The 21,931-nt window shown below is 36.3% G+C and overlaps 1 protein-coding gene across 1 annotated transcript; it reads left to right on the top strand.

The window, feature by feature from the left end:
• The first annotated feature begins 8,723 nt into the window (after positions 1 to 8,723).
• On the top strand, positions 8,724 to 9,119 carry LOC142544494 (uncharacterized). The gene has a single exon (XM_075651537.1). The coding sequence runs from the start codon at positions 8,724 to 8,726 to the stop codon at positions 9,117 to 9,119; it is 396 nt and encodes a 131-aa protein (XP_075507652.1).
• The last annotated feature ends 12,812 nt before the right edge of the window (positions 9,120 to 21,931 follow it).

The following is a 21,931-nucleotide window of genomic DNA, read 5'->3' as shown; positions in this document are numbered from 1 at the left end:
TCACAACTTTCTCCTTACCACAAGAACACTATATCTGGGAGGTTTTACCAATAAGATTGGCTAATTCACCACAGATATTTCAAAGAAAGATGGATAATCTATTTAAAAATTATTTCAAATTTATGTTTGTCTATATTGATGATATTTTAATTGCATCTAAAAATATGGAAGAACATATTAAGCATTTAGAGATTTTCTCTGATGTTTATAAAAAAGAAGAGGCTGGTTCTATCAGAAAAGAAAGTAGTCATTGCCACAAGAGAGATTGAATTCCTCGGAATAGAAATCGATGAGTCTGGAATAATTTTGCAAGATCATATAGTAGAAAAGGTGCAAAATTTTCCAAAGATGTTAAAAGAAAAGAAACAACTTCAGAGTTTCCTAGGATTTGTTAATTTTGCTGGGATGTTTATAAAAAACCTAGCAAAACACAGGAAGGTGTTTAGTTTATTATTAAAGAAAGATGAAAGATTTATATGGACAAAAGAACACACGGAAGGACTTGCCCAGTTAAAGGAGATTTGTAAAAATCTTCCGAAAATGGCTATTCCTCAAGATGAGGATGATCTGGTATTATATACGGATGCCAGTGATCATTGGTAGGCGGCAGTCTTAACAAAGCTCACTCCAGATGGAGAACAGCCATGCAGATATTACAGTGGACTATTATCTGATGCAGAAGCCATAAGATGACATATCAACGAAAAGGAATTCTATGCAGTAAAAATGGATTTTGAAAATTGGCCATGATTTTTACTTGCAAAGGAATTTATTTCGAAAGTTGATAATACACAGGAGAAAGCTTTTCTGAAAAATAGAATTGAATCCAAACCAGAAAAAGCTAGACTTTTAAGATGGCAAGCTCTATGTCAAAATTATATTTTTGATATAATTATTATTAAATTTTTTGCAGATTTTTTAACAAGAGATGGACAACATTGACATTGATGCTATTATTAGATGCAGAGGAATTTGAGGGAACACCTTGAAATGCTTCAAACCGAGTTTAACAAGTTAGCACTAAACGCAGAAATTGCGGAAAGGCTTCAACAAGCGGATAAGAGAATTGTCTCTGGCCGAATTACATGATGTTTACAAGCATATACTCAGTTATGGTCTGTAACACAAAGGTCTATCCTCCAAGGCATCGAGAAGCCATTGGTTTCCCGAATGGAGAGTTTTCGAGTACAGGACTCTATACCTGGAGCAGGGGATTCAAGTACCCCTAGCACAAGTGTTAAGCCGGGATCATCTTCTGATGAGTCGACCAAAACAAAATACTGACAGGTGCAAAGCTAAGGTTGGTGCAGGGGATTCAAGTACCCCTAGCACAAGTTCTCGAGTCTTCAAGTCAACCCTTCACCTCGGGGATTGAAGAGGGAGAGATCAACCTTAGACCCAATACTGACAGGGGCAAAGCTAAGGTTGGTGCAAATGAAACTGCAATTTCTCCATTCCATATTTACCAACAGACTTGGGAGAAATTGAATACAAGAATTGGCATCAACCCAGCTATGGTTCGAGTTGATGTTGCAGGAAAATATCCTAGGGTATAGATGAAACAAAATTCATATCCAAAGGAGGTCAAGGCTTGGTATGAATTTGGGGCTCTTGCCTCGGTTTATACTACTTCACCCAGCTTCCCGGAGATTTCAGCATTACCAAAGTGGATACAGGAAGCGGTACATGAAACTTGGACGAACAATGATCATTTTTCTAGGGGAGATATTCTGGAACTGTATTTTTTCAGTGCATCATCAGAACCAGCAGGAAAAGGCTCACACGAAGTCTTTCATTTTATCAAGCTAAGGAGGCCAGACATGAATGTCCAGAAATTCATCAAGGATCCTCCTACAAACGAAACACCCCTAGTCTCTTCATTCAATGAAGATGACATATCCACCAGGAAAGCATGGGAAGTCTGGGTCTGTCTAATAGAGATTGACAAAGTCAAGTATCCATTTAAGTTTTATCAAAATTCTGTAAATGGATCTTTCCTGTTGAATACAGTGATAGGAAAAACAACGAGCTTCGCAGAAATCTGTTCGAAAAGAAAATAGATCTTTTGTGGAACAGCAAGCTGCCGGCAAGTAAAGAGACTCGCCGAAAACTCTTTAATATGGCACATGTGGAAAGATGGTCGGAAAAAATCTGCCCAGAATGCCAGAACCAGAAAGAACCAGAGTTTGGTAAAGGATTCAAGCCGAGATCAGATCGGAAACACTTTACCGACACCAGTACAAGTGGTGAAGGACCACAATCACGATTTCCTCGGGGACATAGAAAGCCAATGATTCCCCGACAAAGTTAAAGTGGACATGTGATAACAAAAAGAAGGACCACCATGTGAGTGGAAGACAAGGACCACCAATAATCGGTGGTAAAGGACAAAAAACATTGGATTTCCTATCTTTACAGATAAAGGAAATCCAATAAAAAGACAAAAGTTAGTGGGCATGTGACTAATCCACTAAAAAACAAGACAATCTGGATCTAATTACATCTATAAATAAATAGTAAATGGGAACCAGAAAAATAAACAAAGTTGGAAACAATGAATATGTATAAAACAATTTTTAAATTTTCCAAACGAAGAATCAAAGCTACAAGAAAATCACTGAAGGTTTTCAAAGAGCTATATCAAGTGCTGAAAGAAGCAGGGAACGAGATATCGGCTGATATGATCCAGACGCATATATACTATTTATGCCAGGAGATCAAATCAGAAGAACAAGTTATTTCTAGATTTATGATCTAGGAAAAATACAACTTAAGAAAAGTGGGGGGGGGGGGGGGGGGGGGGGACCACTCTGTTAGAGTAGATGTCGTGTAAGCCAACTGTTGGCTGGGGAATTTATTGACTCAAGTGTTATAAACAATCTTTATTTTAATATAATTTACTCTTTAATGGTTTCGTTTTACTTTATTTGTATACTCATGCAATCACCATAGATAAAGTCCTTGATTATGCTTTAATACAAATGAATCGTAATTCGATATTGAAACTCATTTGTAAACACTACATATTCTAAATTCGTTCCTAGTCAATTCAGCCGCCTAAAATAAGGATAAAGGCCGCTTGAGCTCGAGACAAGCATCTGTGATGTTGTGTACTGCGTTTCTTGGTAAGGGCATAGAGATGTCCAAACATGCAGATGGGTAGTCATATGATGATTATACCGAACAACTCTCCCTCGGAATTTCCAAGTGGTTATCATTCATCGAGAGGATAAGTCTGTGGTTATGATGGTATACCATTAGTCCTTACGACCCGGGACAACACTGAGGCTCTATATGCTAGGGCTGTGCTTTGACTCGTTTACCGGCTCCAGGAAAGTCATCAGGTGGCGAGGTTGGATACAGTTGCGACACATATAGAAACCAGTGCATTGTAGTCGGGGATTCACCGCTCACCTATGGGTGTGAATATCCTACGTGATCTGATGAAATAATAGTGCATGGAATCTCTGGCCAGAGTATGAGATGTACATTGAAGAAAGAGTTCTCCAATGGTACATGCGATGCCACTATTTATATGTATCACATAGTTATCGAATTATTATGCAACCCTCGATGAACCAATGGTTGCAGATTCGATCGGGATATATGAGATGAAGGGACCGTACTGTACGTTAATCATAATCGACTGGTTCTTGCAGACAGTATCAGTGATACCTAGGGGATCATGGGGCGATGCTACTAGACGCTCTTACCATGATCCGATGGGTGCAATCAGAAATGAGTTCTGACATTCTTGATCAAGGTGTTGATGAAAAGAATGGGGCTAACTAGGGTAAGCCCGAATAAGAATAAATGTTATTCTGAATCACAAAGAGTTGTGAACCCACGGCTAGCTGTATCCCTGAACCATTGAGGGTCACACAAGTACTGGATCATTTGTTCCAGTTGAGAGAATAAATTCAAGAAGATGAATTTATATTATGATATAGTAAATTCAAGGAGTTGAATTTATAATAATTAAATTTTCAGAAAATAAATTCAAGGAGTTGAATTTATGAGTTTATAAAATTTGGAGATAATAAATTCAAGGAGTTGAATTTATAGAATTTGAGGAATTTAATTTATTAAACTCAAAACTTGGGTTTATTAAATATTAAATTTTGGAGGTGATAAATTCAAGGAGCTGAATTTATAATTTAAATACTAAATTCAAATGTTGAATTTATAATGGATTTAGTTTGTTAAGCTCAAAAGTTGAGTTTATTAAATATTAAATTAAATATAGTGTGAGTATGTTTAATGGGCTTGTATGATTACAAGTTCAACATATTAAATAATTAAAGTTATTAATGAACTTTGATTAATTAATTAAACTAGTTGGACTAGCCCAATTAATTAATCAAGCCAATTAATGTTAATTATGAAATTTAGGTCAAGGCTATTGTTTTTAAAAAAATAAAAATGACCTAGCCTCCACAATTTCCCAAGGGTGATTCACGAGAGTTTCATCTAAAATCCTCCAAAATATTTTTAGCCATTTTTCAAGAAAAAGAGATTTGAATCTTCTCTCAAATTTTTTATCTCAACGTAAAAACTTCTTTCAAATATTCTAGTGCTATTTGAAAGAGGAACAAATCTTCCAGTCATGGACCAAGTTAGAAGATTAAACAAAGAGGTTTTTGAAGATCGTTCGTAGAGATTCATCCAGAGCTACATCCGCCTATACCGAATTAGTTGGAGTCATGTGAATCAATTCACTAAAGGTATATTACTAAACTCCTCATGAATGTTTAATCATAAAATCATACGAGTGCTCAAACAAATTTATTTTGATTGTCAAAATAAATTAAAAATTTTAAAACTTCCGCTGCGTTTGGGCACGAGAAAACCGAGATCCCAAAACACTCAACCACCACAGAAAGTTGTCCATATGCAACTTGTAAAGGTTTATCAAGATTTGAAATCTGAGTTTCAAATCCGAAAAATCCTTCTATAAATGGCAGGAAGAAGGAAGTTGAGATCATAGAACATTTCCTCAATTTCTTTCATAAATAAGTTGTAATATTTCTCTTCCTAGTTTATGTGTTCTGTAAGTTCAGTAGCTAAACAAGTTTCTCCTCCTCTATAGGAGGTTACTATGTAATAATAAATGTTTGTGTTTGAATAAAGGAATCTCTTGCTCTAGCCCCTCTCATGTATTAGTAGGAAACAAATTAGGGTTGTGGTAAGTGCTGCTGAAGGAATCTGCGTCGGTAACCATCTGTTGCGACTGCGTGGTTAGGCTGTGAGGAGCAATCTGTAAAATACGGTTGATATAACCCGGTGGCACACCGGTCAAAGAGGTAAAAGATTTAATTTATTATACGGAAGCATGATGAGATTTATATAAAAAAAATCGATTATTTGAGCATGGTATATAGGCTGAAAGCCTTGCATAGCTGTATGTCTTGGAGTTATATGTTTCAAGAACAGACTCGATAGGTATAACAATGCCACGTACCATATATAAAAGGATAAGGGTATTCTTGAAAATTTTAAAATATCGGTGAGTTAAAACAAAGAATTGAAGAGATAGGAAGAAAAAATAAAGTTGAGAAGAGATTTAGGGAGTTATTGAAAATTTGTCATTGAATTATTATATATGTGTTATATATACATAATATATTACATTTATTTATATATACAATATATTATATCTATACACTTCCACTCCCCTCCTGTACAATAGGTGGGGGGTGGAAAATATATTTTTTAATGGCCCGCTTTTTGTAGAGACGGACGGGCAGCGTACACAATTTTTTTTTAATTTCAATTTATTTTTACAATAATTTGATAATTTATTAAAAAATACGATATTTTCATAACAAAAAATAAAAACTAATATATTTTGATTAAAAAAGCCCCTAGATTTTTAAAGAAACAGCTTTAAATATAATTTAATGGGCATTGAGACCAACCCATATTCTGTATTTAAAGGTCAACACGTGATTGATGCAGATACTTAAATGTCGAAGCTTACACCTTTGACAAAGAGCACAAAGCCGCAATAATAATACCGTTGCCAAGTATGACTTTTCTGAGTCAAATACATAAAGGTAAAAGTTTTTTTTAAAAAAAATCAATATGGTATTCATTTAGTGTGATCGAAACACACAGATAATTCCAAAAAATAGATTTCTTCTTGAAGCTCCTCCTGATCCTCATCATCCTGCAGTAGTACCATTCTACTGTCGCCGCTTCCTTCCCCAAAGAAGCATTTATCCAACTATAACATTTATTTTTTCTGTATACACTATGCAAGTTCTATATATAAATTTCTTAAATATATAATAAGTACTATAATATCTGTCTCTCAACGTAAGGCCATGAAACTCATTAGACAGTGTGTCATATATTCTAAACATGTTCATAGTCAAATTATCCGCCTTAAATAAGGATAATTTCTTTTGAGTTTGAGACTAACATATGTGATGTAAACACTATGTTTTATTGATAAGGACATTGAGATGTTCATTCATATAGATGGTTGATCATTTGATTACTCACTAAACAACCCTATCTTGGAATGTCCACGTGATTATTACTTATCGAGTGGAATTGTCCGCAATATGGTTGTACACCATTAGTCCTCTGACCCGGGACAATGTAGAGACTCTACTTACTAGAATGCACTTTGATCCGTTTACGGAATCTGTTGAGGTCATCAAGTGGCGAGGTTGGGTGTAGTTTCGAAATACACAAGAGAAAATGCATTGTAATCAGGGATTCACTATTTGCCTACGTGTAAATATATCATATATAATCTGATGAATTAATAGTGCGAGAATATCTGGCCAGAGTAAGAATTGTGCATATTGGAAATGTGTTTTCTCAGTTGCACATATCATGCCACTATTAGTACTCAAAGATATATCATATTGTTATCAGATTCATATGCAACTCTCGATAAACCAATGAATGCGAATTTGATTGTGATATATATGAGCTGAAAGGACCGTGAACCGTACTGTAAGCTAACAATAACTTAAGTTTCTTACCGACACTATCAGTGATACTTAGGGGATCATGGGGCGATGCAACTAGACGCTCTTACAATGATCCATTGTGCGCAATCAGAAATGATATCTCACATTCTTGATCAAGGTGTTGATGAAAAGAATTATGCTAATTAGGGTAAGCACGAATAAGGATAAATGTTATTTTGAATCACATGGAGAGGTGAATCCACAATTAGTTGTATAGTTAAACCATTGATGGTCCGAAAATATCAGATTTTATGTTCTGCTGAGAAAGTCAAAGTTCAAGGAGTTGAATTTGACGATTGTAGTTTGATGGAGATCAAACAGGATGCTTGTGAAGTAGATTATAAGTTGATTCCATAATATGGAAGAAATGGAGGTTATATTAACTGCTAATTGAGCAAGGATAGTGAGTGTCAATTTTGGTGAAAGAGTTCACAAAATTGACAACTATCAAAAATGGAAATTTTGATCTTCAAAAATTTCGATTTTCATTATATGAACAAAAATTGTATCATTGATACATCAACGTTGTCAGATCGTCGATGAGGGCTATAATAAATTCACAATTAGTTATTTAGTAATTTGAAATTTACTAATTAAATAATACTATTAGTAGTTGTGTACAAAATTCTTATAAAATATTCTAAATAGTCTAAAATTAATTAACTAATAACTTAAACAAGAAAATTAAATAATGGTTATTTAATTTTTATTAATATGTCTATGAACATATTAAATGTGCATGTGAAGATGTGTGTGTGTATATTTATACATATATTTAATATGGAGATATAAAGATTTATGTGTATTTACAATAAATATATAATGCGTTATCAAAATTTAATTAATACATGATATAATAATAATATGATAATTTTAATTAATGAAAATTAAGAGTCCCTAAGGACACTAGGATTAGGAATCCTAGTAACATATGACTTGTGCATTTTAAATAAATATGTTATCAAATATTGATAATACAGAACATAACATAACAGACAACACAAAAATTCATTCTCCCTTCCCAACAAGTCTCGGCCACTTGAAGTTTCTTAATGGAAAAAATGTTTCTACAAGGAATATAATTAATCTAAGTTAAATAAAAGTTTTTGTTTGACTCATTAATTATTAAGATTAGTGATAATTTACAAGATGCATGGTTTTGATAACATGTGAGATTATAAAATTAATTTGATATTATATGATAAAATGATGATCGAGAGTCATGACCAATTTTCTAGATATATGTTACGATATTTTACATATTATTTTAATTATTTGATAATTATTAAAAGTGTGTTTGATTTATAACCCTTTCCCATCCCATAAATTTGTATCTCAGTACGACGTGAAAATTTAATGTAAATATTAGATTTAGTAGAAGATCAAGATTCGAAGATGGCGAGCTCAGATCCTTGAAAAGAGTTTTGAAAATCGAAAACATGTAAAATATTGGAAGCTTATGTAATATGGTATTTGCATCCCTGCATTTATCTAGATATGGACATGGATCAATATATTGCTCATATGGATCAATTAGCTCTCATTTATTCTTCATCCTTTATTATTTATAATACATAACGCCGCATATTCGATGACTGTCCTTACCAAGGCCACCAACAATCATATTTCGAGCGTTTTAAATACAAATACACGTCCTAAACCTTTTTGATTAATTCAAACCATATTATGCATGTTTATGATATTTCGAATGAAAAAACATGATGATAAAAAAACTATATGCTGGCTTCTATGTCAAACAAGTTGCAGAGGCAGTTTGAGGAAGCTGTGAATGCTACTGACATTTACGACCACCTACAAGATTTGTATGGTGAACAAACACGCCTACATAGACACGTTACTAACAAAGAGCTCATGACATCACGCTTGCGAGAAGCGACATCGGTCCATGAGCATTGTGTGAGGATGATTGGGCTCATTGAGAAGTTAGTGGGCTTGGACATGGTTATCCCAAATGAATTGTCCACGAACATTATATTGTTGTCACTGCCATTGTCGTTTGATGGGTTTGTGATGAACTTAAAAATGAAAAGTTGGAGGTCAGCCTTGAAGATTTGCTCAATATTTTTACAAGTTATGAAGCCACCATCAAGAAAGAAAAACATGTTTTCCTAGTGGGCTCTTCATATGGGACAAAGCCATCCATAAGGGAAGGTAAAGAAATGTTCTCCTCCTTCCAATAAAAACAACCCATTAATAAGCAAGCTCCAAAACACTTCTAAAGGACCCACAAAGCCAAATAAAGTAGAATATGTTTGCTTCAACTATACGAAGCCTGGATATTGGAAGCGCAATTGCAAGAAATATTTTTCCCATAAGGGTTCTGGCAACGATATATTCTGTATTGAAATAAATATTTCAATTAGTTCAAATTCTTGGGTATTAGATACTAGATGTGGATATCATCTATGTAATAATTTGCAGACAATGACAACAAGTAGAAGGTTAAGGAAGGTGAGATTTTCCTGATGATGGGCAATGTAACTAGAGTTGCTGATATGTTTATTTAATATTAAACAATAATTTTAAGTTGTTTTGAGAGATGCTCTATATGTACCAGATTTGGTTAAAAAAATTATTTCCGTTGTTATGTTTGATACAAATGGATTTTCTTATTTATTTACTAATATGTTTGCAATATTTAATTGAAACATGCGAAATACAAAACAATATTTATAACTTAAAATAAAATATATTCCGAACAACCATATCCAAGTTAAAACGATATTAACAACAACAAACAAAAAAAACAAGATAGTCTAAATCAAGAATACTTGTGACACACTAGGCTATGACATACTTCCCATAGAAGGACGCACAAGCTAGGGGAAGATGACATGTTGACTCATCGCTCATAAAATTTTTAGAGACATGTGATCATGTGTGAAAGGAAAGATGACCAAAGCCTATCCACTAGCTCAATGTACTAATCGATAGTTAATACTCTAAAACTTATAGGATATTATTATATATATTATTAATTAAATAATTATTATTAAAGATTTCATCGAAAACTTAAGCAGCTTGCCAAACAAAAGCTAAAAGAAAAAAACATAGGTATAACTGGCATAACATCTACAATTGGATTCAAAAAATCATAGGCTTCGGGGCAATTTTTGCATAAGGCAGTAAGATGATATCTTGAGCAGTTACATATCCAGGATCTCTGACACAAATATACGCTTCACAAGTCCATATAGATTACTTCTCAATACAATATCTTTCAAATTCATTAAAATCTCATGAACCGATTATGCACATGTTCTATTGGATTTGATCCATACAGGTGTTTGTGGCCCGCTAAGTGTTAGCACGAAATATGACCAATCACACTTCATTACCTTTACTGATGACTACTCGAAGTATGAGTATGTGTATTTAATGAAATACAAGTATGAAACCTTTGAAAGTTCAAAGAATTCAGAGCTGAAGTAAAAAAAAAATCAGGAAAGAATATTAAAACACTTCAATCTGATTTAAATGAAAACTACTTAAGTACTGATGTAGAACCCGAAAATCAGATTACGTAGAAGCCATGCATAATTGCTACTATTTAAATAAAAAATGAATTTTTATAAATATATGAAGTGTTTGGTTTATTTTAATAATTTTAAGTCATGATCATTTATTTTAAAAGTAGATGTTTAGATTTATCTTTCCAGGATAAATACACGAGGTCGGACCGGAGTTTGGAGATTAGAGGTAAGATTAATAATAAGAAAGACATTCCTAAATTTAGTTAATTCAAAGAATAACTTAATTTAAAGAAAAAAAATTATGAATACGAAATACGGGCCTTTACAATTGGTATCAGAGCCTATGATCTTGTAAAGGGTTGTACTACTACTGCTCTCGAGAAGCTCATAAAGTCACGTCTTCGGTCTGTAAGTTTTACGATTACGCATTTATTTTAAAGCATGAAATATTTTACGTCAAGATTACGATTATGTATTATTTATTTAAATTTAAAGAAATAGTGGAATTATGCATGTTGGTTACGTATGGATTATAATTATGGAACAGCATGCCTCCTAGACGCCGTGTTGGACGCCCGAGAGGTAATGATGAGCGCCGTCATGAGGACGGTGAGGGTCAGAGACAAAGGGAGAACGAGGAGAGAGATCTACCACCACCCCCTCCACCAGACATGAATGCCCAGATGCTAGCTGGGATGACTCAGTTCTTCGCACAGTTTGCGGGGAACAATGCAGTGGGAGCCAGACAGCCGGGATCGGAGGCTATCTATGAGCGGTTCATGAAGATGCGACCAAAGGAGTTCTTAGGGACGTCCGATCCTATGGCTGCCGAGGGATGGATTAAGTCCCTTGAGGTTATTTTCGAGTTCATGGGGCTTGAAGATGGAGATAGGGTTCGATGTGAGACCTATCTGTTCGGAGGAAGACGCTCGCCTATGGTGGGAAGGAGCATCAGTGGCTTTGGATTTGACTACTTTGAGTTGGGCACGCTTCACAGAGGTATTCTACTCCAAATACTTTACTGAAGAGGTGCGTTCCAGATTGACCACGGAGTTCATGACCCTGAGGCAGGGGGATTTGACAGTTACGGAGTTCATCCGTAAGTTCGAGAGGGGATGCCATTTTGTACCCCTGATTGCTAATGATGTTGAAGCCAAATTGAGGCATTTTCTGAATGGTCTGCGGCCAATCTTACGCTGTGATGTTAGGGTGGCTGGCCCCTACTACCTATGATGTGGCTGTTTCCAGAGCTCTAGCGGAAGAGCAAGACCAGAATGATATTGAGTGCGATCGCCCTGGAAAACGACCATTTCAGGCACCACACCGTCCTCCTCAGTCACAGCATCAGAATAAGAGACATTTCCACGGTCCACCCAAGGACAGAGGGCCGCAAGCAGCAACCGCAGGGACGAGCAGTCCCGAGAACAGTGGAGTATCCAGTCTGTTCCAGGTGCTAACGTTGTCATGCTGGGCCTTGTATGTATGGTTCGGGAAAGTGTTACAAATGTGGTGGTACTGACCACATATTGAAGAATTGCCCACAGAAGAATCTGCCTACCCAAGGCAGAGTTTTTGCTCTCCATGCTGGGAGACTAACCCGGAGACGATGCTCATGACAGGTATCATAAATCCTTAAGTTGTATTTGAAGTTTAATGTTTTGGGTTAATATTTTGAACTTAGAATTTATGATAGGATTGCATGCTCTAATCAGTGTTATTTACGGGAATTTAGGTTAGAAGAACTTTGACCTTTGCATGTCTATAAGCATAGTTCTTGTAAAAATATTGGGTTTAGCATAATATTCCAATCTTTCAGGGAGAATCTTTATAGCTGGTTCAGCTACGAAAGCCTTGATAGATTAAGGGGCTACCCATTCGTTCATTTTAGAAACCTTTGCAAATTCTCTCAAGATCAAATCAATTGGGCTAGACATAGCGTATTCAGTAGCATTGACTTCTGGAGAGGAGATGACAGCTACTAATGTGATCCGAGATATAGACCTGGAACTTCATGGTAATCTTGTGTATGCGGATCTGATTGTTCTGCCGATGCCAGAATTTGATATCATTCTAGGGATGGACTGGCTACTGAGGAACCGAGTTTTGATTGACTTCCAGCAGAGATCAGTTCTCGTCCGACCGCCTGGGATGGAACAATTCTTATTCGAGCCAGACAGGTATTTTAATTTACCGCGTATGATATCTTGTGTCCAGACTAGGAAGCTCATTCGTAGAGGGTGCCGAGCATTTTTAGCTACTCTTGTATCCGTTCCCGAGACGCCCAAACAGTCAGCATCCGATGTTCCAATTGTCTGGGATTTTCTAGACGTTTTTCCTGATGACGTCTCTGGATTACCACCTGTGCGAGAGGTGGAATTTTCTATTGAGCTTATGCCTGGTACGGCACCGATCTCAAAGGCGCCGTACAGATTAGCACCGACGGAGATGGCAGAACTCAAGAAACAGATTCAGGAACTTCTTGACAAGGATTTCATTCGCCCGAGCTTTTCGCCATGGGGCGCACCAGTCTTATTCGTGAAGAAAAAGGATGGTTCGATGAGGCTCTGCATTGATTACCAGGAGTTGAACAATGTTACAGTGAAGAACAAATATCCACTCCCGAGAATAGAGGATTTATTTGATCAGTTGCAGGGAGCTTCGATATTCTCCAAGATTGATTTGCGTTCTGGTTATCATCAGCTAAGAGTGAAAAACGCCGACGTTCTCAAGACTGCTTTCAGGACTCGTTATGGCCACTTCGAGTTTCTGGTGATGCCGTTCGGTTTGCGTATGCGCCAGCGATCTTCATGGATCTCATGAATCGCGTATTCCAGCCGTATCTTGATCAGTTCGTGATAGTATTCATAGATGATATTCTCATCTACTCAAAGAATCAAGAGGATCACAGCAGACATCTGACCACAGTATTGCAGACCTTACGAAAGCACAAACTATTCGCGAAGTTCAGCAAATGCGAGTTCTGGTTAGAGAAAGTGGCGTTCTTAGGCCACGTCATTTCTAGCAGTGGTATCGAGGTAGACCCGGCGAAAGTTGCAGCAGTCAGAGATTGGGTTGTGCCGCAAAATGCATCAGAGATCCGTAGTTTCCTTGGACTAACAGGATACTATCGGAAGTTTATTCGGGGATTTTTCTCCATCGCAGTTCCACTCACATCATTGACGAAGAAGAATGTTAAGTATGTGTGGAGCGAGGAATGTCAGAAGAGCTTCGATACATTGAAGCAAGCTCTTATTTCAGCACCAGTGTTGGTCATGCCTTCAGGACCCGGAGACTTTGTTCTGTATACCGATGCTTCAAAACTCGGGTTAGGCGCGGTATTGATGCAGCATGGGAAGGTGATAGCATATGCTTCTCGGCAGTTGATGATTCATGAGAAGAATTATCCTACACATGACCTAGAGTTGGCAGCCGTAGTGTTTGCATTGAAGATTTGGAGGCACTATTTGTACGGAGAGAAATGTCAGATCTTTACCGACCACAAAAGTCTCAAATACTTCTTTACACAGAAAGAGTTGAATATGCGGCAGAGGCGTTGGTTGGAGCTAGTTAAGGACTACGACTGTGACATTAGCTATCATCCTGGCAAAGCTAATGTAGTTGCAGACGCGTTGAGCAGGAAAGTCGCAGGGATGACTCATTTGATGGTTTCGAGACCTCTTCAGTCTGAGATGCAGAGGTTTGATCTAGAGACATATCCTCGAGGTAGAGTTCCTCGTCTATCTACTTTGACGATTCAGTCTTCTCTTCTAGACCGTATTCGCAGTGGACAGTTAGCAGACGAGCAGTTGGCTAAGTGGAGACAGAGAGATGAAGCCAAGGGCAGTATCCTGTACGCAGTTAGAGACGGTATTGTCAGATATCGAGACAGAATATGGGTTCCTAGCAGCGATTCTATTCGAGCAGATATCTTATCTGAGGCCCATATGTCGCCGTACTCTATACATCCAGGGAGTACGAAGATGTATAAAGACCTGCAGTTATTATATTGGTGGCCAGGAATGAAGAGGGATATCAGACGTTTTGTATCCGAGTGTCTCACGTGTCAGCTAGTGAAAGCGGAACATCAGAGACTAGCAGGGTTGCTCAAGCCTCTTCCTATTCCCGAGTGGAAGTGGGAGAATGTCACCATGAACTTCGGTTTCGATTTGCCGAAGTCAATCAGAGGGTCGAATGCTATATGGGTGATTGTTGATCGTCTTACGAAATCAGCTCATTTCTTGCCTATTAAGACTACTTTCTCCATGATCCAGTATGCAGAGTTATATATCCGGGAGATCGTTAGACTTCATGGTATTCCCGTTTCTATAGTGTCTGACCGAGATCCTAGATTCACTTCCTCATTTTGGAAGAGTCTACATTCAGCTATGGGCACAAAGTTGTTGTTTAGCACAGCTTTTCATCCACAGACAGATGGTCAGTCCGAGAGAGTTATCCAGATTTTGGAGGATCTTCTTCGTGCATGTGTTCTTGATTTCTCCGGGAGTTGGGAATCAAAGCTACCGTTGGTGGAGTTTACCAACAGTTTTCAGTCGTCTATAGGTATGGCTCCATATGAAGCACTATACGGTCGCAAGTGTAGATCTCCTATTCATTGGGATGAAGTGGGGGAGAGATCAGAGTTGGGTCCGGAGATTGTGCAGCAGGCTGCTGATGTAGTCGTCAAGATTCGTGATAGGATGAGGACTGCTCAGAGTAGACAGAAGAGTTATGCGGATCAGAGGAGGAGAGATTTAGAGTTTGCTGTTGGTGACCATGTTTTCGTGAAGATTGCACCGATGAAAGGTGTCATGCGGTTCGGAAAGAAAGGAAAGCTCAGTCCGAGATTCATTGGACCATTTGAGATCCTCGACAGAGTTGGGACATTAGCTTATCGTGTTGCCCTTCTGCCGATTCTGGCCGGAGTACACAACGTGTTTCATGTCTCTATGTTGAGGAAGTATATGACGAATCCATCGCATGTCCTGAACTTTGAACCGTTGCAGCTCACTCCGAACTTGTCTTATGAGGAAAGACCAGTGCAAATCCTAGATAGACAAGAGAAAAGGCTTCGGAACAAAATGGTCAAGCTAGTGAAAGTCAAGTGGCTCAATCATTCGGAGGAGGAAGCTACGTGGGAATCTGAGCCGGAGATGAGGAGTCGTTATCCTGAGTTATTCGGTAAGTTGTAATTTCGGGGACGAAATTCCTTTAAGGGGGGAGAGTTGTAGAACCCGAAAATCAGATTACGTAGAAGCCATGCATAATTGCTACTATTTAAATAAAAAATGAATTTTTATAAATATATGAAGTGTTTGATTTATTTTAAAAGTAGATGTTTAGATTTATCTTTCCAGCACGAGGCCGGACCGGAGTTTGGAGATTAGAGATAAGATTAATAATAAGAAAGACATTCCTAAATTTAAGTTAATTCAAAGAATAACTTAATTTAAAGAAAAAAAAAATTATGAATACGAAATACGGGCCTTTACAACTGAGTTCAAGACTACCTTAAAGACAATGAGATCCTCTCACAATGGACCTACTTGCCATAACCCAGTTGAATGGTGTGTCAGAATGTCATAATCAGACATCGATGGACATGATTCGATCTATGATGAAATTCACTGAAACGCCGTCATCTTTTTGGGGATTTGCACTAGAAACAACAACAAATTTGTTGAACCAAGTCCATATAAAGGTAGTGGATAGAACTCCATATGAGATGTAGATGGAAAAGCCACTCAAATATTCTTCCTTAAGAATAAGAGGATATCCTGCTTATGTGAATTAGGCAGTGATAGAAATAGTGGATAGTAGAGCCAATTTGTGCTAATTTATGAGATATACATCGAATACGAAATATACAGAAATTGTTTTGGTTTTATGCTGGAATTAACCTATTTTATATCGAAAATTATTATGCTATTGACTTGTGTTAGATAGACTAAAATCATGGTAAGAAGTTGATTTCCCAACTCTTACTCATTAAATTTGAGATATGAATATTGCATTTTTATGGTGGCTGTTCGTCTCAAATTCACAATATATGTACCTAGCAAAATACAAAATATACTGAAATTGTTTTGGTTGTATGCTGGAAATAACCTATTTCATATCGAAAATTATTATGCTATTGTTTTGTGTTAGGTAGACTAAAATCATGGTAAGGAGTTGATTTCTCAATTCTTAATATTAAATTGATTTATGTGTTTGCATTTTTATGTTAGTGATTCCCACAAAAAATATGCTCAAATTCTCGATTAATGTACTCAATAGAATATGAAATATAGTGAAATTTTTTTGGTTGTATGATGAAATTAACATATTTGATATCGAAAATTATTATTTTATTGGCTTGTGTTATGTATATTAAAATCATGGTAATGAATTAGTTTCTCAACTCTTATTTATTAAATTGATATACGAGTTTTCCTTTTTATGCTAGTTGTTACTCTCAAAATATATGTTCGAATTCTCGATTTATATACTCAATAAAATACAAAATATATTTAAATTGTTTTGGTTGTGTGCTGGAATTAACATATTTTGTGTCTGAAATTATAATGCTATTGACTTGTTTTAGGTAGATTAAAATCATGATAAGGAGTTGGTTTCCAACTCTTACTCATTAAATTGATATATGAGGTTGCATTTTATGCCAGTGATTTTTCTCAGAATATATATTCAAATTTTCGATTTATGTACCTGTTTCTCACGAAAATTGTGGGACGTGCCAGGCACGTGCTCGTGCCAAATATGAATGATCTGCCTTCTTTAACCAAACGTTGTAGGTACTGATTCGGTCGTAAGTTCTAACTCCTTCGAAATGACTCAAAAGCGAAAACACAAAATGATGAATATGACAAAATCACATGAGGAATATTTTAACATCAAATCTAATTATGTTGCTATGAACTTGATCAACGTTTTTATAAGAAAGTTGAAGGAATATGTAAAAAATTCAAATACTTGACTGCTGGAAATTGAAATAAACAGACATAGAATTAAGAGAATTCTGAAGAGCTTTGCTGTAGATTTTGTTGGATGTGTTGTTTTTTTTTTTCTGATTCTTTCTTCCTATTTTTGTTCAACTCCGCATGTTAGTTTAGGCTGTATTCCACGATCTTTTCACTAACTTCCATGTTGGGTAGTGGCCTTGACTGGTCGCATCGTTCTTCTCCTTGGCCAACAGCAATTCTCTTGGGATTTCATATGTTGGAATTTTGCTTACGAGCTTCCAACTTTTTGTGGGCTTCTTGAATTATTTTTTAGGCACAACAGTTGTCCTCCTACCCAATTTGGGCCAATGGCCAATTTGGCCCATTTTGGCTAATTTGACCAATTTGGCCCAGTGGGCCAAGTTGGCTGTGTAATTACTTTGTTCGGTCTTCTAACTATTCAGAGCTCAGCATATAATCACATGGTTGATAGGAATGGTTCTACGAATTTGAAGAAGAATTGACAGCTAAAACGCACATTCTTCCTCCAACAGGTTAAATCCGAGTGTGCATTCCCTGAACCCCATCCTTATCTCTTTCTTCCTCATTTCCTTCCCCCAAATCTCCATCGGTGCCCACCGATCTTCCCGAAGAAACAATCGATTACATCGCCTTTGTAATGCCATATAAGTTTCTGAAAATTGTCATCATCAATGTCCTTTACATCAAGCCACACCTTCTGAAGATAGGTATATTTCGCATTTTTCCCAATCCTCTATCACAAAAATATTGTAGAATATGCCACATTTCATGGTGTACTCAAGGTGTTTGTGCATATGTCTGAATGAGTTTTTTGATGAGCAACACCTTACACCTCAACAAAGTGGCTCCCTTGGTGTGCATATTCAGAGCTTGGTCTATAGTTTGTGTAACTTATGTAATATTTCATGTGCTTACAAGAAATCTATCAGGACAAAGAATTGTGATGCTATACCAAATTCACTGAGGATGAGATCTCATTTTCTTAAAGATCAATGGAGATGAAAAATCCTCATGGTAGTGCCACTGGCCTGTAAGGTTCAAAATTAAAACGACGTAATCCAACTACATGCGGATCTAGAGAAAATAGAAAATAGCTAATTAAATGATTTCAATTCCTAAATTGATTATGTTTGATATATTTATATGATTTTAAAGTAGTTTTCTACGTGAATGCTTGAAAATGTATTTTTAAATATTATTCGAGTTGCGATCGAGGAACGGAGACCGATGGCTGAAAAATGAAAAATATTTTTATTAAATAATTGTTTTTAATTATTTAAAATAAGGTTGATACTTTTTGTTATTTTTGAAATAAGGATTTTTGAGGTGATTTTATATGCCAAGATGTAATTTTTATCGGTATTTGATTTTCAACAAAAATATGAATTTTTTGACAACTCGGCTAATAATTTCATGAACCTTCCTAAACGAAATAATTTTTAAATGCAATATTTGACTTATTGGGCCTATTGTACAATGCTAATGGGCCTAGGCTTGCGCACTTATTAATTAAGCAAATAATAAGCCTAAACCCCATCCCATTAAGCTAAAAACTCGCGGCTCCCTCACCCCTAACCTCACAATACTCCTATCACCATCAAAACACACGCACACACGATTATTTTCAAGGGCAAGGCTTTGGTTTTGTGGAGGAAAATTCAGCCAAGGGTTCTCGTCGCCGTTTTTCGTATCGTCAACATATTTTTGTTCAAAATATACGCAAAGGCATTCCATAATTCTTTCTTTTTCTCATCTATCACACCCTAATATCTATTTGTTTATGATTTGCATGAAAAACATGAACCCATTTTCATTAATTTTGTTTTATGAATAAAATATGTGTTTAAAGTTTGATTTGTGTTCCAAAAACATGATATATGTTTATGCGAAGGGGCTACCATGGTTAAGGATCAATAGGGAACATTTTTAAACGAGTTAAGGGTCCTAGGATGCACGTTGATAGGCTGCACATGAATTTAAAACCAGCTAGAACCGAAATAATGTGTTTTGATGTCTTAAGGCTAGGTTGAGGGAACCACGATGAATGGCTCAACTTTGGCTCAACCAGGACTGGGCTGGGACGTGGTTGGGTCAGTATAGGAGTCCTAGCCATGCTAGTACCCAAGAACAATGGCTGGGAAGGAGTCCTAGCAAGCTAGGACTCTTCCCGAGGCCTATCACGTGTTGCAGCTGTGCGCTTGGGCTTGTGGCACGGATAGGGTGGTTATGGCTGGGCTAGCCTAGGTCTTTAGGGTCCTGAGAGGGTTCATAAGGGGCAGGGCTCGGGATTGGTTCGAGGGCAAGGGTCCTAGTCGAGTTGCAAGAGTCCTAGTGCTACAAGGGTTCTCGGCCGCAGCTTGCTTCTGGTGTAGGTGGATTCGGCTCGAGCTAGGGTCGAGTCCTAGGGGTCAAGTAGAGTCCATAGAGGGTCTGGGAAGGGCTTGGTCGGGGTGGCTCAGGTGCAGCTCGAGAGAAAAGGGAGATGGTTTAAGGGTTTGGTTTATGGTTCGAACTTAGGGTTTAAATGACTAAGGTTTGAAACATGGTTCAACAAGGGCCAAATCATGGTTCACAAGGGTAAATTAAATAAAAAAATCTATGTTAAAATTTGGGAAATTTATATTAAAGTTTGAATTATTTTAGGAATTAAACGCTCCGCGAAATAATAACTAAAGAGTAATTAGAAAACCTAGAATTTAAGCTAAATAAAAATATGAGAAATTCAATTTAAGCTTAAATAATTATTTGACACGGTCTAGAGTCAATGAAAGCAAGAAAAATTTGAAATCGATAAATTTTACGTCTAGGGATAAAACGGTCATTTTACACCTAGAAAATAATAAACGTCATGACAGTACTCTGAATGCTATTTAATATGTTAAAATGATTATTTCAAATGTTTATAGAATTTATGATGAATTGTTAACGATAAAAGATATGTTGCATGCTTGGTTTAAAAGAAAAAAGATTATTATATGCATGAATTTTATAAAGTGATGGAAATATGAAACGTTAAAAGAAGTGAAGTAATTGTGACTATTACGAATACGATGATATGTTAATACGTAATACAAATGCTCAGTTGATGGGTGAGAGTGTCTCTGGTGTCTCCACCGCCTAGTATTGTTGTTACATGTAGATGGATCCATCGACCTCTAATACGAAAGTCACAATTAACGATCTGAATTCAACGAAAAGTGAATTCAACGAAAAGGAATACGTATATATATGATGGATATGAATATGTTTATGATGATATGAAAATGTTTAAGTTTATGCATGATTATGAAATGTTATTTTAAGTAAAAGTATTTTCACTGTTGCATGTGATGATATACGTATTATTTGTTATCAATATTATGGTTTGCTGAGTCCTTAGACTCACTAAGTGTGATCGAAGCAGGTGAGTATGATATTGATGCTAATAAAGTCTTGATGGTTGATCTTACTGAACTGAAGGTGCACTTCCGCACTTATGATTTTAAGTTTATGTTAAATATTTTTACGACTTTTATTATGATTGATTTTGAGTGGTTTTTGAGAGGTTGGTAGTATTAATATATTTTGAAATATTAATAGTTTAGTTTTGGCAAAACGGTTGACGATCTCATGTTTTAAATTCTTCTTTTGAGTTTCACGTATAGTTGGTTGTTTTAATTTAAAATGATGTCAAAATATTATATATATATATATATATATATATATATATAGACATGTATGTGTGTGTGCGTGCGCGCGTATGTCGGCCGAATTAGGAGTAGAAAAAAAGAAAAAAAAAATCTAGTACTTTTTAAGCAAAACGAGTAGTGGACGTTTCAGTGCCAATATAAAAGTAAATTACCAAGCTTTGGTGAATATCTCTGCCAGCGGCTGAACATATATGAATGAAGTGTCAGACACATTGAGAGAAAATAAAATACATAGGCTAGGGACAGTAGGTGTACGTTTTTATACTTGTTTGTCATGATTTGACAAGTCTCTTTTCTGATGTGTAGCGTTGGGAAAGTAGCTTGAATGCCAAACTTTGCTGGTAAAATACATTGTTGTTCTTGTATATGTTGCTTGGGATATATTTGCAGGTGTTTACAATTTTGGCATATCACATTTATAAAGGAAACTATGACAAAATTTTTAAAATTAAACAAACGACAAAAAGCCTGTTTTTCTTCAATATTGACGCAAACACCGCTAGCCAACACTTGTCACCAACCAACAACTAAACAACATTTTTCGAATAATGCTCACCAAAGTTTCGAGATATGCACTAAACGAACTTCTCTTTATGATCGAATTGGCCAACTAACATAACAAACATTCCTCTCAAAATACATCAATTACAGCGAATTCTATGAGCCATCATTTTTATTTATTCATAAGTGCTCCATCATTATTTACAAACAACTTCAGCAAGGAATGACTTAAAAGCTTATTCCTCACATATTTACATAAACTTTTTACAAGTCAGCACTAT

This window comes from Primulina tabacum, chromosome 5 (genome assembly GCF_025594145.1).
Source record: "Primulina tabacum isolate GXHZ01 chromosome 5, ASM2559414v2, whole genome shotgun sequence".
In the NCBI taxonomy this organism is placed as follows: domain Eukaryota; kingdom Viridiplantae; phylum Streptophyta; class Magnoliopsida; order Lamiales; family Gesneriaceae; genus Primulina; species Primulina tabacum.
The sequence above is the reverse complement of the archived record's forward strand: the minus strand, read 5'-3'. Positions and strand labels throughout refer to the sequence as shown.